The following is a 26,447-nucleotide window of genomic DNA, read 5'->3' on the forward strand; positions in this document are numbered from 1 at the left end:
GAGGGGGATGACTCATCAGGGGAGGGCAGCAGCAGCCAAGTTCATGGCACCGTGGCTGGCTCTGCTGCACAGGAGGGCAGGAAAAAGAGTGGGAGAGCGATAGTGATAGGGGATTCGATTGTAAGGGGAATAGATAGGCGTTTCTGCGGCCGCAACCGAGACTCCAGGATGGTATGTTGCCTCCCTGGTGCAAGGGTCAAGGATGTCTCGGAGCGGGTGCAGGACATTCTGAAAAGGGAGGGTGAACAGCCAGTTGTCGTGGTGCACATTGATACCAACGATATAGGTTAAAAAAAAGGGATGAGGTCCTACAAGACGAATTTAAGGAGCTAGGAGCTAAATTAAAACATAGGACCTCAAAAGTAGTAATCTCAGGATTGCTACCAGTGCCACGTGCTAGTCAGAGTAGGAATTGCAGGATAGCTCAGATGAATACGTGGCTTGAGCAGTGGTGCAGCAGGGAGGGATTCAAATTCCTGGGGCATTGAAACCGGTTCTGGGGGAGGTGGGACCAGTACAAACCGGACGGTCTGCACCTAGGCAGGACCGGAACCAGTGTCCTAGTGCTTGCTAGTGCTGTTGGGGAGGAGTTAAACTAATATGGCAGGGGGATGGGAACCAATGCAGGGAGACAGAGGGAAACAAAAAGGAGACAAAAGCAAAAGACAGAAAGGAGATGAGTAAAAGTGGAGGGCAGAGAAACCCAAGGCAAAAAACAATAAGGGCCATTGAATATAAAGGGGCTGCAGGAGGGGTCAAAACTAAAAATCATGGTTTAAAAACTAGTATTAAAACACTACCTAAACGCACGCAGCATTCGAAATAAAGTAAATGAGTTGACGGCACAAATCATTACAAATGGGTATGATTTGGTGGCCATTACAGAAACGTGGTTGCAGGGTGGCCAAGACTGGGAATTAAACATACAGGGGTATCTGACAATTCGGAAAGATAGACAAGGGAAAGGAAGTGGGGTAGCTCTGTTAATAAAGGATGATATCAGGGCAGTTGTGAGAGATGATATTGGCTCTAATGAACAAAATGTTGAATCATTGTGGGTGGAGATTAGAGATAGTAAGGGGAAAAAGTCACTGGTGGGTGTAGTTTATAGGCCCCCAAATAATAACTTCATGGTGGGGAGGGCAATAATCAAGGGAATAATGGAGGCATGTGAAAAAGGAACAGCAGTAATCATGGGGGATTTTAACCTACATATCGATTGGTCAAATCAAATCGCACGGGGTAGCTTGGAGGAGGAAATCATAGAATGCATACGGGATTGTTTCTTAGAACAGTAGGTTACAGAACCTACAAGGGAGCAAGCTATCTTAGATCTGGTCCTGTGTAATGAGGAAGGAATAATAAATGATCTCCTAGTAAAAGATCCTCTCGGAATGCTTGATCACAGTATGGTTGAATTTGTAATACAGATTGCGGATGAGGAAGTAGTGTCTCAAACGAGCGTACTATGCTTAAACAAAGGGGACTACAGTGGGATGTGGGCAGAGTTGGCTAAAGTAGACTGAAAACACAGACTAAACGGTGGCACAATTGAGGAACAGTGGAAGACTTTTAAGGAGCTCTTTCATAGTGCTCAGCAAAATATATTCCAGTGAAAAAGGGTGGTCAGAGAAGGGATAACCAGCCGTGGATAACCAAGGAAATAAAAGGAGAGTATCAAATTAAAAACCAATGCATATAAGGTGGCCAAGGTTAGTGGGAAACTAGAAGATTGGGAAAATTTTAAACGACAGCAAAGAATGACTAAGAAAGCAATAAAGAAAGGAAAGATAGATTACGAAGGTAAACTTGCGCAAAACATAAAAACAGATAGCAAAAGCTTTTACAGATATATAAAACGGAAAAGTGTGACTAAATTAAATGTTGGTCCCTTAGAAGATGAGAAGGGGAATTTAATAATAGGAAATGTGGAAATGGCTGAGACCTTAAACAATTATTTTGCTTCGGTCTTCACAGTGGAAGACACAAAAACCATGCCAAAAATTGCTGGTCACAGGAATGTGGGAAGGGAGGACCTTGAGACAATCACTATCACTAGGGGGGGTAGTGCTGGACAGGCTAATGGGACTCAGGGTAGACAAGTCCCCTGGTCCTGATGAAATGCATCCCAGGGTATTAAAAGAGATGTCAGAAGTTATAGCAGATGCATTCGTTATAATCTACCAAAATTCTCTGGACTCTGGGGAGGTACCAGCGGATTGGAAAACAGCTAATGTAACGCCTCTGTTTAAAAAAGGGAGCAGACAAAAGGCAGGTAACTATAGGCCGGTTAGTTTAACATCTGTAGTGGGGAAAATGCTTGAAACTATGAATGAAGAAATAGCGGGACATCTAGATAGGAATAGTGCAATCAAGCAGACGCAACATGGATTCATGAAGGGGAAATCATGTTTAACTAATTTACTGGAATTCTTTGAGGATATAACGAGCATGGTGGATAGAGGTGTACCGATGGATGTGGTGTATTTAGATTTTCAAAAGGCATTCGATAAGGTGCCACAGAAAAGGTTACTGCAGAAGATAAGGGTACGTGGAATCAGAGGAAATGTATTAGCATGGATAGAGAATTGGCTGGCTAACAGAAAGCAGAGAGTCGGGATAAATGGGTCCTTTTCGGTTTGGAAATCGGTGGTTAGTGGTGTGCCACAAGGATACCGGTGCTGGGACCACAACTGTTTACAATATACATAGATGACCTGGAAGAGGGGACAGAGTGTAGTGTAACAAAATTTGCAGATGACAAAGATTAGTGGGAAAGCGGGTTGTGTAGAGGACACAGAAAGGCTGCAAAGAGATTTGGATAGATTAAGTGAATGGGCTAAGGTTTGGCAGATGGAATACAATGTCGGAAAGTGTGAGGTCATCCACCTTGGGAAAAAAAAACAGTAAAAGGGAATATTATTTGAATGGGGAGAAATTACAACATGCTGCGGTGCAGAGGGACCTGGAGGTTCTTGTGCGTGAATCCCAAAACGTTAGTTTGCAGGTAATCAGGAAGGCGAATGGAATGTTGGCCTTCATTGCGAGAGGGATGGAGTACAAAAGCAGGGAGGTCCTTCTGCAACTATACAGGGTATTGGTGAGGCCGCACCTGGAGTACTGCGTGCAGTTTTGGTCACCTTACTTAAGGAAGGATATACTAGCTTTGGAGGGGGTAGAGACGATTCACGAGGCTGATTCCGGAGATGAGGAGGTTACCTTATGATGATAGATTGAGTAGACTGGGTCTTTACTCGGAGTTCAGAAGGATGAGAGGTGATCTTATAGAAACATTTAAAATAATGAAAGGGACAGACAAGATAGAGAGGTTGTTTCCACTGGTCGGAGAGACTAGAGCTAGGGAGCACAGTTTCAAAATACGGGGGAGCCAATTTAAAACCGAGTTGAGAAAGAATTTCTTCTCCTGGAGGGTTGTGAATCTGTGGAATTCTCTGCCCAAGGAAGCAGTTGAGGCTAGCTCATTGAATGTATTCAAATCACAGATAGATAGATTTTTAACCAATAAGGGAATTAAGGGTCATGGGGAGCAGGTGGGTAAGTGGAGCCGAGTCCACGGCCAGATCAACCATGATCTTGTTGAATGGCGGAGCAGGCTCGAGGGGCTTAATGGCCTACTCCTGTTCCTAATTCTTATGTTCTTATATTCTTATGAATAATTACTCGCTTGTTCTGTAGATTAATTCCACTCCAGTGGGGAGCTTGTTAAAGGGGAGATGAAGTATTGCAGCAAGGAAGATTGAGAAGAGCATTGGTATCATGACACAGCCTTGCTTGTATTGGGTCTGTGATGGATTCGTTGGTTAGAATCACGGCTTGCATGTCATCGTGAAGCGGGTGGAGGGTGGTGACAAATTTTTGAGGACTGCTGAATTTGAGAAAGACACTCCATAACCCCTCACGGTTCATAGAGTCGAAGGCCTTTGTGTGGTCAAAGAGAGCCATGTGCAGAGGTTGATGCTGCTCCCTACATTTCTCTTAGATTTGCCGCACGGTGAAGATCATGTTCGTTGTGCCGCTTAGTGGGCGGAATCCGCATTGCGACCTTGGGAGGAGACGATTGAGGATGATTCTTGATGATTTTCCATGCAGCAGACAGCAGGGAAATTCCTCTAATTACCTCAATCAGACGTCACCTTTCTTGAAGATGGTCACAATTATGGCATCTGAGATCCCCTGGCATGCTGCTCTCCTTCCAGATAAGAGAAATGAAGTCATGGATTTGCACCTAAAGCACTTCTCTGCCATGCTTTAGTGCTTTGCCAGGAATTCCATCTGCTCCTGAGGCCTTGTTTTTCCAGTTGTCGGATGACCGTTTCAACCTTATGTCGGGCTGGGATTGTGCCAAGGCGGGTAGCATATTATGGAATGGAGTCAATGACACTGACATCAAAGACAGAGTCTTGGATAAGGAGATCTTCAAAGTGTTCCTTCCAGTGGGCACTGACTGCCTCTCTATCCTTGATGAGCACCTCTCCGTTATTACCTCTCCGTGCAACAGGACCTCGAGTGCTTGGACCGTAGGTGATCTTGACTGCACTAAAAAATACACGCACGTCGTGATTGTCAGGTAGTTGTTGGATCTCCTGCGCTTTTTCCACCCACCACCTGTTCAAGTCACAAGTTTTTTGTTGGACCTCGGCCTTCAGTTGTCTGTAGATCTGCTTCCTTTCACTCAAGTTGACATCGACATCGCCGCCCTGAACGAGGCGCGGCAGGCAGGAGGTCAGCTCAAGGAACAAGTTGGTGGATAAACTATCTTCTGGAAAGGCAAACCAGAAGAAAAACACCATCTCCATGGGGTTGGCTTTGCCATCAAAAATAAGCTAGTTTGGCATCTTAGACATTCCCCTTATGGGATAAAGGAACACCTCATGATCCTTCGGCCCACTCTAACCCAGAAACAGTATGCTACGGTCATCACTGTGTATGCCCCAACCCTGGTAGCTAGGGACGAGGCCAAAGAGGAAATCTACTCCAGCCTTGAATAATCTCTGTCCCGAGTCCCAATGGGCGACAAGCAGATTCTCCTTGGCAACTTTAATGCTAGAGTTGGAAAGGACATAGACCTCTGGAGAGGCATGATTGGTAGGGAAAGGGTAGTGAAAACTAACTCCAATGGCATCCACCTCCGGACTAAATGCTTAGAACATGGTCTTGTCAGAACCAACACCTTGTTTCGTCAGAAAGACAAGTACAAGGCCTCATGGCAACACCCTCGTTCCAGGCACTGGCATCTGTCATTATCCGAGCGAGGGACCGCAAGGACGTCCGTATGATAGGAGCTGACTACTGCTGGACCGACGACCGCCTAATCCATTCCGTTATCTCCATCAATGTAGCCTCAAAACAGCAGCAGCAACAGAAACGCTACTGCAGAAAAATCAACGCTGAAGCACTCAAAGACCCTGTAAAGACAGCCTTAGTCAGCCAACACCTCACAGACAACCTGACAACTCCGAATGAACCAGAGCCACAAAGTGTCCATCGTTCCTGGTCTGCCCTCAAGTCCACCACAATTAGCACCTGTGAAGAGACTCTACCAGAAAACATCAAGACTGGTATGATGGGAATGACCAGGAGATAATAAACCACAAACGCAAGGCATGTTGGAATTGGAAACACCACCACAATGACTATTCCAGTACTTCTTCCATCCTGCATTCCCACTGTAAACTTCAGCTCACTCAAATCTCTGCTGCCTGTATCTTATACCTCACATTTTATAAATCTGATTCACGTATCTAAATCTCTTTATGGCCTCACCCAGTCTTATCTCGAACCTCCAACACTATACTCCCCCCACATCCCCATGAATGTTGTTCCCGATTCCAGCCTGTTATGCATCCCCACCTATCATTAATGGCCTTGCCTTTGGCCACCTACACCCCCAAGCTCTGAAATTCCTCCCAAACCCCTCCAGCTCCTCCTCCTCCTTTAGAGCCCTTCTTAAAACCTACTTCTTTGACCAAACTCATAACTTCCTTATAGCTCCTTTGGTTTTGGCATCTATTTTCTTCTCGCACCTCTGAAGCACATGGAACATAATTCTACATTTAGGACAGTGCATCAGTACAGGATGTTGCCGAGAACCCCCTCCAGGAGGTGAGAGCTGGATTCACTGGTAGGCCGGTCAGCCAATCGCTGATCAGGAGAGAAGTTGGAATGATAGCCCTTCAAATTTTAGTTCCTGCAAATACAGGAATTAAAATGACAAAGGGACCACCGTTGAAGGTCAGTTCTAACAAAGGCTGCAAAGCACGACCTTGGCTGGAAACAGCTAGTCAGTTTTTGCAGCTAGAGGCAGACTCGAAAAAGGATCATTCTGAAATGTGAGCATCCAGCACACCAATCAGCACTGTGTACCACGGTTTTGTGTTAAAATTAAAGATCTGGAAACACTGGCCTGCCCAGTCACATGTATTCCATGTGGTTTCTTACTAAAGTATTGTTCGGTCCACTTAGCAAAAGATTGTAGAACCGAATGTGCAAGAGAGTTCAGATCATAACGAGGTACTCTTATTGCACTCCAGATTACAATAGTATACAAGTCGGCATTGGGCAGTATCTTGAATGCAAGATACAATGACCAATTACAACAACAACAACAACAACTACTTATAAAAGGCAAGGGGAAGGCTACAATGCCCAAGAAGACGTCGGTTGAACAGCAAATGCCAAGAAGACGTCGGTTGAACAGCCAAAGAACAGCAAGTGGCAACGTGCAATCCTCATAGGAGACTCGATCATCAGGCACACAGATAGCACCCTTTGTAGAGGAAAGGCTCTGTCAAGAGCAGTTTTCCATTTCACAGGAGCCAAGGTAGCTGATCTCCGGGATCGTGTGGATAAACTGATGAGGAGGAGTGTAAAGATACTGTAGTAGGCTTACATACTGGCACTAATGGTATTATGAATAGAAGACCATTTCTTTTACAGGATACCTACAAAAGCCTCATTGATGCCCTTCAGCAAATGGGTGCATGTCCAGATTGATGGAGAGGAATAACCGAGTTGTGGGATTCAACAATTGGCTTCGGCACCTCTACAAAAAGCTGCTGCTTCACTTCATCGTCAATTGGGAGGTGTACGCTGGAAAAGGCAAGTTGTTTAGGAGCGACGGTCTCCATCTTAATTTCGTGGGAATAAAATGGCTGGCAGAGTGTGGTGAGCATGCTTTCAGAAAGCATTTAAACTAAGTCAGAACAGGGATAATGCAGATCAGTTCAAAATTACTGATAACTACATAGATGCTTTGCATGAAGATGAACCAGGTAGGAAGCAAAGAAGAATTAATAACTTTAAGAAGCTAGATGGGAGATCTTTAAATTGCTTTTATGTAAATACAAGGAGTGTTGGAAGCAAATTGTTAAGACTTGCAATCCTATGCGGTGGAGAATTTAAATGTACTGTGTATTTCTGAGACATGGCTAGATGACAATGATGACACAGAAATTCACCTACAGGGCGACAGGGGTTTCAGAAAGGATAGGGTAGGTCAAAGGGGAGGTGGGGTTGCTATTTTTACCAGTAAGAATCTAACAGCCAGAGAGAGACATCATATTGCCTCATCAGGCTCAGCTGAAGCTATCTGGGTTCAAGTGGACCAAGCTCACGGGCAGGGATTAATTATCGGCAATTGTTATAGGCCCCCGGTTCAGACACTTGAACTTGATGAGTTATTATGGAAACATATCACTGATGTTTTTAATATAAAATGCCACCTTTGTCTGGTGGGTGATTTTAATTTTCCTGGCATTCAGTGGCACAATGGTTTACCTGCAGTTGTGGTGGCAAGTGCAGCTGAAAAATGTATTTAAAGTATACAGGACTCAGCATGTTAATGAAGTAACTAAGGAAAATCATATATTGGATCTGGTGTTTAGTAATGAGCCTGACCTCATATCAGGCTTCCATGTGGGAGAACATCTGGGCAACAATGATCACAACATTATACAGTTCCAATTGGCTAGTCGAAGTACTGAGAACTTGCAACTCGTACCAGATTTCCGAAGGGCAAACTTTTCATAAATGGCAGATGATTTGGAACAGGTAAATTGGCTAACCCACTTTGGTAATGATGCAACCGATGTTCAATATAAATGGAAAGTTTTTAAGAATCAGATTAAACATGTACCCAAAATCAAAAGAAGGAAATGTGGCAAGAAAAAGTCAAGATGGTTGACTGGGTATGTACAAAGACAAATAAGATGTAAACAGAAATGTTTCTATAAATTAAAGACATTTAGCACTCAATCAATAGGGTTGAATATAAAGAACTAAAGAAAACTAAGGCTGCTTTTAGAACAGCAAAGAGACTAATGGAAAAAAAAGATTGTTGACAACAGGCAGTAATGGGAAGAGCTTTTTTAGTTATGTGAAGAGTCAGAGAACTATTAAAGACTGTATTGGGCCACTGAAGGGTGTTCAAGGACAGATTACAACTGAATATGGCAGAAATATTAAATGAGTACTTTTCATCAGTATTCACCCTTGAAGATGATGCTCAAATGTTAGAAGTTAATGATACTTGTTTTACTACTAGTAACATTAACATAGTCAAGCATATTGTTTTAAAAAGAATTAAAAACTTAAAAATAAGTAGAGCAGCAGGGCCGGACAATATCCACCAGAGGGTCCTCTGGGAGATGGGACATGTGCTGTGCGAGCCTCTGGCCTGTATTTTTTATAGCTCACTGCAATCTGGAATTGTTCCTACAGATTGGAAGGAGGCTAATGTAGTCCACATTTTTAACAAAGGTGACAAGACAGACCCAGGTAACTAGAGGCCCATCAGTAATAGGGAAGATGCTTCAAAGAATCATAAGGTATATAATACATGAATATTTGGACAGGGTGGGACATATTCAGGACACTCAACATGGCTCATTAAAAAAAAAGTCACGTCTCACAAATCTAATTGTATTTTTTGAAGAAGTTACAAAGTTGGTGGAAGAGGGAAGCCCAGTAGACATCGTCTAAGATTTCCAAAAAGTTTTTGACAAGGTACCGCACAAGAGGCTTCTCTATAAGATCGGAGCCTCTGGTATTAGTGGAAATATATTGAGCTAGATACAGAACTGGCTGGCAGGATGCAGGCAAAAAGAGTAGTTATAGATGGATTTGGATCGATTTGGAGACTGGTCACCGGTGGTGTCCCGAGATCAGTGTTGGGATCGTTGCTTTTTACTATTTTTATTAATGATCTGGATTCAGGGGTTGGCAAATTTGCCGATGATATCAAGATCTGTGCGAGTGCTAGAATTGTGGAAGAGGCTCGTCTGATTCAGGCAGATCTTAATGTATTTGGAGACTGGGATCATCACTGGAAAATGATGTATAACTTAGATAAGTGCAGTGTTATGCATGTGGGCAGGGCAAATGCTCAACATTCATACATCTTCCAGGGAAAGGCATTAAAGATGGTGGAGATAGAAAGAGATTTTGACATTCTCGTGCATATATCCTTAAAAGGTACATGAGCAAGCCATGCAGTGATAGCTAGAGCAAATAGGGTGTTGGGGTGTATCCATAGGACAACTGAGTATAAGACGAGGCGTACCGTTTTGTCCTTGTACAAGACCTTAGTCAGGCCGCATTTGGAATACTGTGCCCGGTTTTCGTCTCCTCATATGGTGGGTGACATTGAGGCTCTGGAAAGGGTGCAGAAGAGGACGACTAGACTAATTCCAAGTCTAAGGCATCTTTGTTATCAAGGGCTCAAAATTAGCCCCAGCAGATTTTTGCCGCACTCACTGGAGTTGCGCTGCTTTTGTGGGATGAAAAGGGCGCCGAAAAAATGTCCCCCGATTCTGACCGCTGTGTTGCCTCTCCAGAGGCTTGGCGTGGCATGGCCAGTTGATTGGGGGGCGGAGCTAGGACCCTGCACGAGAAACAGTGCCGGCAGCTCTCCACATGCACATTGGAGCACGCGCGGATGCGCAGTAGCTCCTCGTCCCCAGCGCATCCTGCAGCTTATGTGGGAGGGACCCGATGCTCGCCGCCCCTATTCCTGGTCGAGTGGTCTCACACACCGACCTGGCCCGCTGTGGAACGCATTGAGGCTGATCCCAATGTTTACAAGTGTGAGGGTTGTGAAGCCCGGTGCTTTCTTCATAACAGAAGGTCAAGTCAGATATGAAAAACAATGCCACAAAAGTGTTTCAAATGAAGACTTCATCAACATTCCTCATTCCTTAAACAAAAAGTGCCAGGCAAGACATCCTAAAGCTAGCTTTAGATAAGCTGAGTAGGAACAGGAGTGGGGTCAGACAGAGAGGATTCTTTGGGAAGGGATTGGAGCTGGGACTGAGATAGGGCATCCTGGGACTGGAATCTGGACTTACTGCATCGCTGTTCCCGGGCTGACGATGAAAGTAGGGTGGGACTTACTTCTGTTGCACCGGCTGGCCCGCTGACTTCCCGGGCCGAGTTTTGATATGAAGGTAGGACTTAGTTTTATTTTTTATTTCTTCTTGAATTTTTGTGTGTCTTCTTGAATGCTTACTACTCGTTGAGTTTTGTTTAGTGCTTTGCAAGGTCCTCTCCGCTTCCTTTCCCGCCCCATCTCTGGCCGAATGTTCTCCAATGTACCTACCTGCGCTGATTTCTAAACTCTCCACAAGGTTTTTCTGTGCAGCCACAAGTGGTCACATACGCTGGCGTAAGTTAGTTTGGAGTAACTATTAGCTGTCCAAAGTGGCTTAAATGGCCAAAATGGGCGTAGGTGGCTGGTAACGTCCCCTTTTGAAAAAAAAAATGAAACTAAAAAAATCCTAACTAACTCACTTATACTGGTGCAAATTGAACGTGCAAAATGGGGATTTTTAAGATAGTCCAGAAAAATCAAGTTGCTCCAAAAAAAAAACGGAGCAACTCCTGGCCAATTCTGAGCCCCAAGATAGGTTAAAAGAGTTGGGACTCTTTACCTTAGCGCAACGTAGGCTTTGGGGGGATATGACTGAGGTTTATAAGATAATGAAGGGAATAGACAGTGTACCAGCTGACCGTTTATTTCAATTAAATAGATGAGGCAAGACCAAGGGACACAAATTTTAGTTGTATAAAGCTAGATCTAGGTTAAATGTCAGGAGGTGGTTCTTTTCACAGCGAATAGTTGACCTCTGGAACAAGCTGCCCTCTCATGTGGTGGATACAGATTCACTGAACTCCATCAAGCAAAAGCTGGATTTGTTTCTGGCTGCAGCAGAGATTAACTTTTGCAGAAGGTAGGTTCTGCAGGGAATTTAATGGCCAGAGTGATTGCCTGGACTGGTTTTGATCGCCTATTTCTCAGACTTTTTTCCCCATGGTCACAGGGTTTTGGGTGGGATGGAGTGTATAAGTTGTGATACACAGGTATCGCAATTGCGTGGGACAGGCTCGATGGACCAGATTGTCTTTACCTGTCCGTTGTTGTTCGTATGTTTGTATATAGCACCTTACAGGAGCAAAGCCAAGAGAATATCTAAGACAGACCCAAAATCTGTAACAGGGACATGCAGTCACAGGTAAAATAAATAAATAGTTACTTCGATATTTGATTTAATCAAGTATGATGGGCAAGCCTAGTTTCAAAGGGAAAGTATCCTCAAAACTTGGTGGTGATTGTAATCGTCCAATTACTGTTGCATTCTAAACATGTCAGAAAGAGCTAACAAATGCCTGTTAGGTATATTCCCATAAAGGATGTCACCACAATCAAATACATTGCTGCTATAGAGATCATTGCAGCATTTGTACTGAAATAGACTACATAAGGTTACTTTACAAAAGGAACAGCAGTCAAACATTTTAATGGATTCAATATGGGGGTTTATACAAGTATACTGTATAGTATTGCCTAGTTCATACATTACTGCATATTTGTTTGAATAGAGAGCGATTTTAACCTGTAAAACTCCTGTCCCAAGTACTCAACAACAACTTGCATATAGCGCCTTCAGTGTCAGCTGTGGCTCAGTGGCTAGAACTCTCTCCTCTCAAGTCAGAAGGTTGTGGGTTCAAATCTCACTTCAGAGACTTGAGCACAAAAAAAAAAATCTAGGTCGACACCCCAGTGCAGTGCTGCCTTTCGGATGAGACGTTAAACCGAGGCCCCGTCTGCTCTCTCAAGTGGACCTTAAAGATCCCACGGCACTTTTTCGACGAGGAGCAGGGGAGTTATCTTCGGTGTCCTGGCCAATATTTATCCCTCAATCAACATTAAAAAAATATAGATTATCTAGTCATTATCATACTGTTGTCTGAGAGAGCTTGCTGTGCGCGCATTGGTTCCCACATTACAACAGTGGCTATATTTCAACAGTACTTCATTAGTTGTAAAGCGCTTTGAGATGTCCTGAAAGCGTGAAAGGCGCTTTATAAATGCAAGCCTTTCTTTCTTTTAATGCAATTAAAATGCCCCAAGGCACTTCCCAAGAGCCTAATCAGATAAAAATTGACACCAAATCAAAGGAGGAGATATGGGGAGCGAGAAGACGAGGGAGGAGGGGAGCGAGAAGACGAGGGAGGAGGGGAGCGAGAAGACGAGGGAGGAGGGGAGCGAGAAGACGAGGGAGGAGGGGAGCGAGAAGACGAGGGAGGAGGGGAGCGAGAAGACGAGGGAGGAGGGGAGCGAGAAGACGAGGGAGGAGGGGAGCGAGAAGACGAGGGAGGAGGGGAGCGAGAAGACGAGGGAGGAGGGGAGCGAGAAGACGAGGGAGGAGGGGAGCGAGAAGACGAGGGAGGAGGGGAGCGAGAAGACGAGGGAGGAGGGGAGCGAGAAGACGAGGGAGGAGGGGAGCGAGAAGACGAGGGAGGAGGGGAGCGAGAAGACGAGGGAGGAGGGGAGCGAGAAGACGAGGGAGGAGGGGAGCGAGAAGACGAGGGAGGAGGGGAGCGAGAAGACGAGGGAGGAGGGGAGCGAGAAGACGAGGGAGGAGGGGAGCGAGAAGACGAGGGAGGAGGGGAGCGAGAAGACGAGGGAGGAGGGGAGCGAGAAGAGGAGGGAGGAGGGGAGCGAGAAGAGGAGGGAGGAGGGGAGCGAGAAGAGGAGGGAGGAGGGGAGCGAGAAGAGGGGAGGGGTCGGGGAACAGGAGCGGGTGTCATGTCGGGGGGAGCGGGTCTCGGGGCGGGGGAGCGGGTGTCGGTCGGGATGGGGGGGGGGGAGCAGGTGTCGGGTCTGGGGCGGGGGGGGAGCGGGTCTCGGGTCTCGGGTGTGGGCGAGTGTCGGGTCTGGTCGGGCAGGGAGCAGGAGCTGGCCGTGGGAGGAGCCTCATTCACGCAGCCCCAGTGAGGCCATTGGGCCAGGGCTCGGGGCTGCGTGCTTCGGGCCCCTCCCACACAGTTCGGCGCCTGGAGCTACTGCACTTGCATGTGCAGAGGTCCCGGCACTGTTTTCAGCGCAGGGACCTGGCTCCGCCCCCCCCACAGCTCGTGCCGGCTGCGCCGAGTGCCACAGCACCTGAAAGTCGGTGGAGAATACCGAGGATTTTTTTAGGCGCGAAAAACGGGCGCCCAGCTCGGAGGGGCGCCCGTTTCTTTTCTTGTGGAAACTTGGGCCCATTCAAAGGGAAGCAATGTTTAAAAAGCCTAAATGGCGTCAATATACTTCAAATAAAGCCATACAAATTTTAGAATGACAGTAATACGGAGTAGGAATTAAGAATGTTTTACAGGTATGTTATATGATGTGGATTTGGTTTGAACGGTGCACATAATGGGCCCTATTTTCACCACCATTCTGCGCTAATTTGGGTGTTCGCTGTTTTTTTTGGGAGCAAACTAAAATCTGCAAGTTTCGCCAAGGTTTCTGCGACATCGTAAACTACTTAAGGCCGATTTTTTGATATCAATGGGGGTGCCGGCTGCCGGCAATGCCATTTCTGGTCATTTAAGCGAGTTTGGCCAATTAGGATTTTTTTCAAAAATGGCAGTGCACCATTGTGAAAAACCTGTGTGACTTAAGAAAATAGGCACAGAAGATCTAGATCCATGGCCCGCGATTGCTTATGTCTTGCTGAATCTTGTATGTTTCACTTTGCAGTCCCATTTGGAAAAGCAAAATTTGGTCAGGCAGAGTCAGCATGGATTTATGGCAGGCTAAGTGAGTGGGCAAAAATTTGGCAGATGGAGTATAATGTTGGAAAGTGTGAGGTCATGCACTTTGGCAGAAAAAAAAAATCAAAGAGCAAGTTATTATTTAAATGGAGAAAGATTGCAAAGTGCTGCAGTACAGCAGGACCTGGGGGTACTTATGCATGAAACACAAAAGGATAGTATGCAAGTGATCAGGAAGGCCAATGGTATCCTGGCTTTTATTGCAAAGGGGATGGAGTATAAAAGCAGGGAAGTCTTGCTAATTATACAGGATATTGGTGAGGCCACACCTAGAATATTGCATGCAGTTTTGGTTTCCATATTTACGAAAGGATACACTTGCTTTGGGGACAGTTCAGAGAAGGTTCACTAGGTTGATTCTGGGGATGAGGGGGTTGACTTCTGAGGAAAGGTTGAGTAGTTTGGGCCTCTATTCATTGGAATTCAGAAGAATGAGAGGTGATCTTATCAAAACATATAAGATTATGAAGGGGCTTAACAAGGTGGCTGCAGAGAGGATGTTTCCACTGATGGGGAGACTAGAACTAGAGGGCATGATCTTAGAATAAGGGGCCACCCATTTAAAACAGATGAGGAGAAATTTCTTCTGAGGGTTGTAAATCTGTGGAATTCGTTGCCTCAGAGAACAGTGGAAGCTGGGACACTGAATATATTTAAGACAGAAATAGATAGTTTCTTAAGCGATAAGGGGATAGGGGGTTATGGGCAGTGGGCGGGGAAGTGGAACCAAGTCCATGATCAGATCAGCCATGATCTTATTGAATGGCAGAGCAGGCTCAAGGGGCCGTATGGCCTACTCCCGTTCCTATTTCTTATGTTCTTATGTTCTCAGCCCTTCAGTGTGTCCCTCGTTACCCTGGCAACCTCAGTTTTTTGGCACAGACCTTAAGCTTCACCCACAGAGCTTAATGACAATCTACACCACTCTAAAATGAAAGTTTATTCCGGCGAAACTTGCAACTTTTTTTTGGCGCAGTCGGCCATTAAAAAAAAAAAATCGGACGTATCTCTGCAACTGCGCCAAAAATGGGTAATGCAGAAAATTGGCCCCAATGTCCTTAAGAACCCAAGGAATTAAATACTTCAAATACAACAAAATACACTGCTGGATAATCACCTCAGGAAAGCAGACTTCTAAGAATCCCGATCATAACTTCCAATTGAATAGCAACTACCCAAGAGAAACAGTGCTATCACAGCAGAAAATGTTTATTGGTGCACAATGAATCTAATGCTAATAAATCTACAAATACAGAAAGACAATGAATTTTAGACACTGTGCTCGCAGCACACAATAAATCTAGCCAAGACAAACAAATTGCACGACCCACCCATCCACCAAACCAAAAGAGATTGCCTCAGCCCAATCTGTTTTTAGTAAAAACACCATAAACTTGCACTAGTTCACTAAGTGTGGAAAGCGTAGAACATTTAGCGATTACATTATCAGATAAATGCCATTTACTTTACAAGAATATGGCCAAACAAGGCCATTGCAGGAACATATCAATGGTGGCAGAAAGGTGGCAAATGAAATTCAATCCAGAGAAGTGTGTGGTAATGCATTTGGGGAGGGTTAACAAGGCAAGGGAATACACAATAAATGGTAGGATATTGCAAAGTGTAGAGGAACAAAGGGACCTTGGAGTGCATGTCCACGGATCCCTGAAGGTAGCAGGACAGGTGGATAAGGTGATTAAGAAGGCATACAGGATACTTCCCTTTTTTAGCTGAGGCATGGAATATAACAGCAGGGATGTTATGCTTCAACTGTATAAAACACTAGTTCGGTCACAGCTAGAGTACTGTGTACAATTCTGATCACGACATTACAGGAAAGATGTGATTGCACTCGAGAGGGTACAGGGGAGATTTACGAGGATGTTGCCAGGACAGGAGAATTTTAGCAATGAGGAAAGCTATAGGCTGAGGTTGTTTCCTTTGGAACAGAGGAGGATGAGAAGAAACTTGATTGAGGTGTAAAAATTATGAAGGACCTAAATAGAGTGGACCTATTTCCTTTAGCAGAGTGGTCAATAACCAGGGGGCATAGATTTAAAGTGGTTGAAGGATTAGAAGGGAGTTGAGGAGAACTTTTTCACCCAGAGGATGGTGGGCATTTGGAACTCTGCCTGAAAAGGTGGTAGAGGCAGAAACCCTAATTACATTTAAAAAGTACTTGGATATGCACTTGAAGTGCTGCAACCTACAAGGCGACAGACAAAGAGTTGGAAGATGGGATTAGGCTGGATCGTTCTTTTTTTGGCTGGCAGACACGATGGGCTGAATGGCCTCCTTCGGTGCTGTAAATTTCTATGATTCTAATAGGCTTTCTTTGCAGTATCAATTGAAGGGAGTGCCAGGCTCATGGTATTTCAATCCTTTGTACCAGGAGCACTAGTTCAGATTAGGTAGAGTACTATAAAAATCAAATGCTGCAAATAAAGAAAAAAGACTTCGATTTATATAGCGCCTTTCATGACCACCGGACGTCTTAAAGTGCTTTACAGCCTATGAAGCACTTTTGGAATGGAGCTACTGTTGTAATGCTAGAAATACATAAATCAGTCAACATCTGTAAGGAGGAAAGACAGGTTATGATGTTTCAGATATTTATCCGTCATCAGACTGAAACATCAATCTGTCTTTTCTTTTTGCAGATGCTGACTGCTGAGTATTTCCAGCATTTGCTGTTTTTATTCCAGTACAATAGTACCGTACATATATCTGGAACACTAGTAGATCTCCCAGATATTAGTCATACTCAAAATGAGTCAGAAGATACACTGTCTTATAACAAATGTGGCTTGTTATCAATATTGTGCGACAATGAACGGGTTACAGGATGCGGGCGAGACATTTATGGGACGTCAATGCTATATGCAAGACTGATAATATATTATAAATACAGATACTTTGCGTGTTCATTGACAAGCCCCTCAGTTATTTGCTCACTCTTTAAGCTGCAAACACCTCATATGGGCCCAAGTTTCCACAGGATAAAAAACGGGCGCCCCTCCAAGCTGGGCGCCCGTTTTTCGCGCCTAAAACAGCGCAAGAAAAAAAACGCGCTATTCTCGAGCGCTTTGCAGCTCCTTGTCTGTTTGGCGCGGCGCCCAGGGGGGCGGAGCCTACACTCGCGCTGATTTTGTAAGTGGGAGGGGGCGGGTACTATTTAAATTTTTTTTTTTCCTGCCGGCAACGCTGCGCGTGCGCTTTGAAGCGTTCGCGCGTGCTCAGTGTGAAAAAAAACATTGGCACTCGGCCATTTTTGTAGTTCTTTGTAGCTGTTTAATTTTTGAACATTTTTTTATAAAATCACATTGCCATCAGCACTGAGGCTACCCTTCTCACTGTCTCCTTCCCCTCCCCACCCTCCGCGGCAACAAACCGCTGTCTCCTTCCCCTCCGCGACAACAAACCGCTGTCTCCTTCCCCTCCGCGACAACAAACGGCTGTCTCCTTCCCCTCCGCGACAACAACCCGCTGTCTCCTTCCCCTCCGCGACAACAACCCGCTGTCTCCTTCCCCTCCACAACAACAAACCGCTGTCTCCTTCCCCTCCCTCCACAACAACAGACCGCTTTCTCCTCCCCCCCCCCTCCAGCTCAGCGGCACGAACGGCTTTCTCTCCCTCCCCCCACCCCCCACCCCCCTCCTCCCGCTCAGCGGCACGAACGGCTTTCTTTCTCCACCCCCTCCTCCTCCCGCTCAGCGGCAACGAACGGCTGCAGAATTCTCCCTGGCTGAAGCACTTTCACACAGGTAGGAAGATGGTTTATTTAATCTTTTCTTTGCTTATAAATGTTTATTCAGGTTGGATTTATGTGTATAATATTTGTAGAAGTATAAATAAAGGATTTATTGTAGAATTTAATGAGTTCCCTTCCCCCCCCCCCCCCTCGTTCTGGACGCCTAATTTGTAACCTGCGCCTGATTTTTTAATGCGTAGAACAGGTTTTTTCAGTTCTACAAAAATCTTCACTTGCTCCATCCTAACTTAGTTTGGAGTAAGTTTTCACTGTGGAAACTTTCAAATCAGGAGTCAGTGGCCGGACACGCCCCCTTTTGAAGAAAAAATTCTGTTCCAAAGTAGAACTGTTCTACCTGACTAGAACTGCAGAAAAAAAAAATAGTGGAGAATTGCGATTGCTAAGATAGTCCGTTCTCCACCAGTTGCTCCTAAAAATCAGGCGCAAATCATGTGGAAACTTGGGCCCATTATGCTGCTAGCATTAATTAAGCCTTTGGTTAAAACACAAGGACAAAGCTCCCCTTTCTCTACTGATAACGCGGTCACCCTGCATCATAACGACCATTGCCACGGTCCAGCGCCACAACGACTACCGACACAGCTGGCCCGGTGTCGCGCTATTGACACCATGTGATTTGGGGAGGGTTCATGGTTAGGGGTTGGTGCTAGGGTTAGAAACTGTTAATACCAACACGCTGTCAACAGCAGAGTCGGTTGCTGACAATGCTTTTGTCACTAGGTACATTCTTCAATAAATAAATAGCTATAAAGCAACCGTTAATGCCACTATTCCCCAATGCACTGCTCAGCTGCTTACAGCGGCAGTTAGATGAGCATACTATCAATCAGAACATCTGTCCACTGTGTGCTCTGCTGCACAGCGCATTGGGAAGGAGGCACATCCAATTAATTCTTCAGTAGTATGATTATCCTAAATTTCCTTACTAACTTGAAGAAAGCTTAAAAACATTTCATGTACTCGGCCTCAAACATTAAAAAAAACGTCTTTATCTAGCTGTCATTTAACTCCGTCTGCCGTGAGATAGCTAGGTGTTATAGTAAATGGTAGCCACTCACTTTAACAACCAAAGAACAAAGGAATTTAATAGAAGTGAATAGCAATTGGATTTACAAACCCAGCTACGTAAACCAAAGTATAGTTATAAATGAGAAAAAAATTAGAAAAAAATTATATTATAAAAAAATAATGTAACAAAATGTCATACGGCATTTAACAAAGGTGAAACACAGACACCGCGCAGCGAAGTCAAACAGGTCGTTTTTTTTTTAAAAAGGGGACATTTGAAGGTATGGAGAGGGTGCTACAAAACAGAGGGATTTAGGGAAAGCATTCCAGTTTGTGCGGCCAAGAGGACTCAAAGTCAGGTCAGGAAAGGTGAAGGGCGAGAGGGGATGCAAGACCATGAGTCTCGGAAGAACAAAGGATACATACTATACAAAAAATGCTGGAAATCTCAGCGGGTCAGGCAGCATCTGTGGAGAGAAAGTAGAGTTGACGTTTTGGGTCGATGACCCTTCGTCAGAACTGGAGAGTGCGTTCAGAAAGAACGGATTCTTAACCACTGAAAGGGGGAGGGGAAGAAAGAACAAAAGGAAAGATTCAGGATAGGTTGGCAGACAGGAGAGATTAGAGAGAGACAAAAGGGATGATGCCCAAATTCAAATGGTAATGCCAGAAGTTAGAAAAACATTAGTCAAGATAGGGTGTGAATGGCAGGATAATGATCAGCTGCCATTAGAGACAAGGAGAAAAAAAGAAACAGGCTGGGGAGGGGGGGGGGGGGGGCGGTGGTGGGGAGAAAGAGAGCCATAGATTGGCAGCGGCGACACTCTAAAATTGCTGAACTCGATGTTGAGTCCAGAAGGCCGTAAAGTGCCTAAACAAAAGATGAGGTGCTGTTCCTCGAGCTTGCATTAGCTTCGTTGGAACAGTGTAGGAGATCGAGGACAGAGAATGGAGTGGAGAATGAAAGTGACAGGCGACTGGAAGCTCAGGGGCACACTTGCGACTGAACAAAGGTGCTCCGCAAAGCGGTCACCCAATCTATGCTTGGTCTCCCCAATGTAGAGGAGACCACATCGTGAGCAGCGAATACTGCACACTAAATTGAAAGTACAAGAAAATCGCTGTTTCACCTGGAAGGAGTACTTGGGGCCCTGGATAGTGGGAAGGGAGGAGGTAAAAGAGCAGGTGTTGCATCTCTTGCGCTTGCACGGGAAGGTGCTGTGGGCAGGAGAGGGGTGCCTGCAGAATGGACCAGGGCGTCACGGAGGGAACGGTCCCTTCGGAATGCTGAGGGGAGGGGAAGATGGGATTGGTGGTGGGATCACATTGGAGGTGGCAGAAATGGTGGAGGATGATCCGTTGAATGTGGAGGTTGGTGGGGTGAAAGGTGAGGACAAGGGGAACCCTATCGTGGTTCTGAGAGGGAGGGGAAGGGGTGAGAGCAGAGGTGCGGGAAATAGAACGGACACGGTAGAGGGCCATGTTAACCACGGTGGAGGGGAATCCTCGAGGAAAAAGGAAGACATTGAAGAGGCACTAGTGTGAAAGGTGGCGTCGTCAGAGCAGATGCAATGGAGATGCAGAAATTGGGAGAATGGAATGGAGTCGTTGCAGGATGCAGGGTGGGAGGAAGTGTAGTCCAGGTAGCTGTGGGAGTCAGTGTGTTTATAGTGGGTACTGGTCGAAAGCGTATCCCTAGAGATGGAGACAGAGAAGTCGAGGAAGGGAAGAGTTTGAGATGGACCAAGTGAAGGTGAGGGAAGGGTGGAAATTGGATGCAAAGTGAATGACATTTTCAAGTTCGGGGCGAGAGCAGGAAACGGCATCGATGTACCGGAAAGAGAGAGAGGTGAGGAGGGGACCCGAGTAGGACTGGAACAAAGAATGTTCCACATATCCCACAAAAAAGAAAGCATAGCTAGGACCCATGAGGGTTCCCATAGCAACACCTTTAATTTGGAGGAAGTGAGTGGAGTCAAAGGAGAAGTTGTTCAATGTGAGAACAAGTTCAGCCAGGCGGAGGATGGTAGTGGTGGATGAGGACTGGTTGGGCCTCTGCTCGAGGAAGAAGCAAAGCGCCCTCAGACCATCCTGGTGGGGGATGGAAGTGTCGAGTAATTGGACATCCATGGTGAAAGGAAGACAATTGGGCCAGGAAACTGTTAAAGTGACAGAGGGTGTCGGAGTCGCCGCTGATGTAGGTGGGAAGAGAGTGCACAAGGGGAGAAAAGAGAGTCGAGATAGGAAGAAATAAGTTCTGTGGGGCAAGAACAGGCTGAAACGATGGGTCTACCAGGGCAGTCCTGTTTGTGGATCTTGGGAAGGAGGTAGAAGAGGGCTATGCGGGGCTGGGGAACTATGATTTAGATGAAGGAATTGAGTGTAATATTTCCAAATTTGGAGATGGCACTAAGCTGGGTGGCGGTGTGAGCTGTGAGGAAGATGCTAAGAGGCTACAGGGTGACTTGGACAGGTTAGGTGAGTGGGCAAGTGCATGGCAGATGCAGTATAACATGGATAAATGGGAGGTTATCCACTTTGGTGGCAAAAACAGGAAGACAGAATATTATCTGAATGGCGGCAGATTAGGAAAAGGGGAGGTGCAACGAGACCTGGGTGTCATGGTTCATCAGTCATTGAAAGTTGGCATGCAGGTACAGCAAGCAGTGAAGAGGGCAAATGGTATGTCGGCCTTCATAGCTAGGGGATTTGAGTATAGGAGCAGGGAGGTCTTAATGCAGTTGTACAGGGACTTGGCGAGGCCACACCTGAAATATAGTGTTCCGTTTTGGTCTCCTAATCTGAGGAAGGACATTCTTGCTATTGAGTGAATGCAGCGAAGGTTCACCAGATTGATTCCCGGGATGGCAGGACTGACATATGAGGAGAAACTGGATCGACTCGACTGTATTCACTGGAGTTTAGAAGGATGAGAGGGGATCTCATAGAAACATATAAAATTCTGAATGGACGGGGCAGGTTAGATGCAGGAAGAATGTTCCCGATGTTGGGAGAAGTCCAGAACCAGGGGACACAGTCTAAGGATAAGGGGTAAGCCATTTAGGACCAAGATGAGGAGAAACTTCTTCACTCAGAGTTGTTAACCTCTGGAATTCTCTACCGCAGAGAGTTGGTGATGCCAGTTCGTTAGATATATTCAAGAGGGAGTTAGATATGGCCCTGATGGCTTAAAGGGATCAAGGGGTATAGAGAGAAAGCAGGAAAGGGGTAAAACATAGAAACATAGAAAATAGGTGCAGGAGTAGGCCATTCGGCCCTTCTAGCCTGCACCGCCATTCAATGAGTTCATGGCTGAACATGCAACTTCAGTACCCCAATTCCTGCTTTCTCACCATACCCCTTGATTCCCCTAGTAGTAAGGATTACATCTAACTCCTTTTTTAATATATTTAGTGAATTGGTCTCAGCAACTTTCTGTGGTAGAGAATTCCACAGGTTCACCACTCTCTGGGTGAAGAAATTCCTCCTCATCTCAGTCCTAAATGGCTTACCCCTTATCCTTAGACTGTGTCCCCTGGTTCTGAACTTCCCCAACATTGGGAACATTCTTCCTGCATCTAACCTGTCTAACCCCGTCAGAATTTTAAACGTTTCTATGAGGTCCCCTCTCATTCTTCTGAACTCCAGTGAATACAAGCCCAGTTGATCCAGTCTTTCTTGATAGGTCAGTCCCGCCATCCCGGGAATCAGTCTGGTGAACCTTCGCTGCACTCCCTCAATAGCAAGAATGTCTTTCCTCAGGTTAGGAGACCAAAACTGTACACAATACTCCAGGTGTGGCCTCACCAAGGCCCTGTACAACTGTAGCAACACCTCCCTGCCCCTGTACTCAAATCCCCTCGCTATGAAGGCCAACATGCCATTTGCTTTCTTAACCGCCTGCTGTACCTGCATGCCAACCTTCAATGACTGATGTACCATGACACCCAGGTCTCGTTGCACCTCCCCTTTTCCTAATCTGTCACCATTCAGATAATAGTCTGTCTCTCTGTTTTTACCACCAAAGTGGATAACCTCACATTTATCCACATTATACTTCATCTGCCATGCATTTGCCCACTCACCTAACCTATCCAAGTCACTCTGCAGCCTCATAGCATCCTCCTCGCAGCTCACACTGCCACCCAACTTAGTGTCATCCGCAAAGTTGGAGATACTACATTTAATCCCCTCATCTAAATCATTAATGTACAATGTAAACAGCTGGGGCCCCAGCTCAGAACCTTGCGGTACCCCACTAGTCACTGTCTACCATTCTGAAAAGTACCCATTTACTCCTACTCTTTGCTTCCTGTCTGACAACCAGTTCTCAATCCATGTCAGCACACTACCCCCAATCCCATGTGCTTTAACTTTGCACATTAATCTCTTGTGTGGGACCTTGTTGAAAGTCCAAATATACCACATCAACTGGTTCTCCCTTGTCCACTCTACTGGAAACATCCTCAAAAAATTCCAGAAGATTGGCTACATCGGTCCCTTCATCCAAGTCATTAATATAAGATTGTAAATAGTTGAGGACCCAGCACCAATCCCTGCAGCACCCCACTAGCCACTGGTTGCCAACTGAAAAATGACCCATTTATCCCGACTCTGCTTTCTGTTCGTTAACCAATCCTCAATCTATGCTAATATATTTCCCCCAACCCAGTGAGTTTTATCTTGTGCAGTAACCTCTTATGTGATACCATATTGATTGCCTTCTGGAAATTCAAATACACCAAAATCCACTGGTTCCCCCTTATCCACTCTGCTCCTTACATCCTCAAAGAAATCCAGCAAATTTGTCAAACATGATTTCCCTTTCATAAAACCATGCTGACTCTGCTTGATTGAAGCATGCTTTTCCAAATGTCCCGCTACTGCTTCCTTAATAATGGACTCCAGCATTTTCCCCAATGACAGATGTTAGGCTAACTGGTCTATAGTTTCCTACTTTTTGTCTGCCTCCTTTTTTAAGCAGGAGCATTATATTTGCAGTTTTCCAATCTGCTAGGACCACCCCAGAATGCAGGGAATTTTGGTAGATTACAACCAATGTATCCACTATCTCTACAGCCACTTCACTTAAGACCCCAGGATGTAAACCATCAGGGCCAGAGGGCTTGTCCACCTTTAGTTCCACTATTTTACCTAGTACTACTTCATTCGTGGTAGTGACTGTATTAAGTTCTTCCCTACCTATCCTTGATTATCCACTATTGAGATGTCCTTAGTGTCTTATACCGTGAAAACCGATACAAAATATTTGTTCAACGTCTCTGCCATTTCCCTGTCCTCCATTATTAATTCCCCAGTCTCATCCTCCAGGGGACCAACATTTACTTTTGCCACTCTTTTCCTTTTTATGTACTTGTAGAAACTCTTACTTACTATCTGTGTTTATATTTCGTGCTAGTTTACGTTCATAATCGGAGGTCGTGAAAGGCACTATATAAATGCAAGTCTTTCTTTTTTCAAGGGAAATTCTAAGAATTAAAAGACTGGTGCCAATCAATAGTGCATTATACTGTATTTTAGATATTATTGATTATCCCTCATTTAAAGCTATTAACAACACTGCATGTACTGTGCATCGAAACAGAAGATAGCAGCAAACAGCCTGCTGCAACTATCATAGCAGCAAAAAACAGGCTTGAAATACATAATTGGTCCAACAAAGTTAGGATGACAGCACGGGAACCCTGTCACTACAATGACAGCATCAGTGTGAGTGAGAAAGAGATCAATACAGAGCGCCGCAATCACACCGAAAGCTTCCGGGACGATGCACACAATGAAGAGCAGCGGCTGGCACGCAGTGAAGAGCCAAAAGCACCACTCAGCGTTGAAGCTGAGCCAGCAGAATCGAGTGAAGGGAAGGGAGGTGAAGCGCGACGCGGGTTTCTCCGCTCAGGCGGGGCCCGGGCAGCTTCTTGGAAGCCGCTTGTTGGTAAACACCGAGCACGGGGCCCCGGATTCCTGCTGCGGCGGTGGTGGTCAGGCCGCCGCGAGCACCCACCGAGCGGATCTCGGTCCTTACCTCTCCGGAGAGTTGCTTTCCTCAGAGTCATACACGACCATTTTCCTCGGGTGCTTGGGCGGCATGGCGCGAGGTGGGGGGGTGAAGGGGCAGCAGCCGTTTGGCTCGAGCCCAGTAGCCGGTTTCGAATCTTTAAATCTTCGAATCTCCGCACTCCAACACCGACCGCGCCAAACTCGCGCCGCTTCCGGCTTGTGCGTCACCGCCGCCGGCTGCGCTCTCGCTGCGTCACTTCCTTAGCACCGCCGGGAGGGCAAGGACAAGCCGGCTCGAATTGAAGCGCTTTGTCGTCTGAAGTATCCATCAATATTTGGCACCAGTAAGGCTTTACACATCATATGTTGCACGTAGCGTTGTAATAGTTAATTTAGAAAAGAAAAGGTCGGTGCACGCACGTCGTCGACCATTTTACATGTATGGAATGCGTCCTTCCCTAAATCCATAGGAGCAGCGAGTGAAAATATGACCCCATGCTTGTAACCCTACAGAAAATAAAGTGGTATTTATGTCGTCGTCCCCCCTTTTTTGATCCATCCCATTGGCTGTCGGATCTGCCAGTATTGCTGTTCAATGTTTTAAATTTTAAACATATCTCGATAACTCCTATACTGTTCGTGTTAGGGTTAGAAACTGCTCTTGATTAACGCCGTTATCACTCGGCGCTTCCATTTGCATTGCCTGTTATAGTTAAGGTTTTGTTGACTGATTCAAAATTCAGACGTGACATCAGAACTGAACTGGTCAGGATCATATGAATAAAAAGCAGTTAGAAAACGTCCAATGAGAAACGACTAAGTACTTATAAATGCAAACAATTCTGAACCTTAAATGACCAATCTGGAGAACCGTCAAATACAAAACAGGAGAAGGCAGACCGATCAAATCACTCAATATATTATTTTCCAAAACTCTTTGAGCCATAATAAGTCAGCTCAGTTATCGCACAGCTAGAGGAAAATCCACCAATAAAAGAACAGAAACAAAACCATTCAACTTGTTCAAAATCTTCTTTCAAAAGCCTTTGGCCAACCTTTGGGGGAGAGATCTACAAGAAATTAAGCCAGCCTAAGTATAAACAAAACAGGAAAGGAAAGCATAGGAAAGAATAAAGTAAGGGAGGACATTGATAGCCAGGGAATAAATAGAGTTACAGAACAGGAGTGCAAAAAGATGGTTAAAAATAAAGATGAGAGGAACTGCTATTAAAAATGAGTTAAACTGTCTGCACAGCAATGCACACAGTGTCCATAATAAATCAGGGGAGTTGGAGGGTGCGAGGAATCAGACATGGAGATCACAGACATATGGCTGTAGAAAAATCAAGACGGGGGATTAAACATTACAGGGTATAACATTTAGAAAAATATAGAGGAGAAAAGGGGAAGTGGAGTAGCTGTATTTATTAGGGATGGCAGTAGAAAAAAAGTGATGCTGCTATCAGCAAGTCAAAAATAAAGTCAGGATAGAGATAAAGGATTAATCACACTAATAGGGTTAGTCTATAG

General features: G+C 45.4%; 1 protein-coding gene across 8 annotated transcripts in view; it reads right to left on the reverse strand.

Moving 5' to 3' along the window:
* rb1 (retinoblastoma 1) overlaps window positions 1-25,142 on the reverse strand; it is a 456,612-nt gene extending 431,470 nt beyond the window's left edge. For all 8 annotated transcript variants that reach the window (XM_070894055.1, XM_070894054.1, XM_070894053.1 and 5 more), the window contains exon 1: window positions 24,943-25,142. In XM_070894055.1, coding sequence (XP_070750156.1) covers window positions 24,943-25,007 — 65 coding nt within the window. In that variant the 5' untranslated portion in view covers window positions 25,008-25,142. The remainder of the gene's footprint in view (window positions 1-24,942) is intronic.
* Window positions 25,143-26,447: the final 1,305 nt, after the last annotated feature.

The sequence above is a fragment of the Pristiophorus japonicus genome, chromosome 11 (genome assembly GCF_044704955.1).
Source record: "Pristiophorus japonicus isolate sPriJap1 chromosome 11, sPriJap1.hap1, whole genome shotgun sequence".
In the NCBI taxonomy this organism is placed as follows: domain Eukaryota; kingdom Metazoa; phylum Chordata; class Chondrichthyes; family Pristiophoridae; genus Pristiophorus; species Pristiophorus japonicus.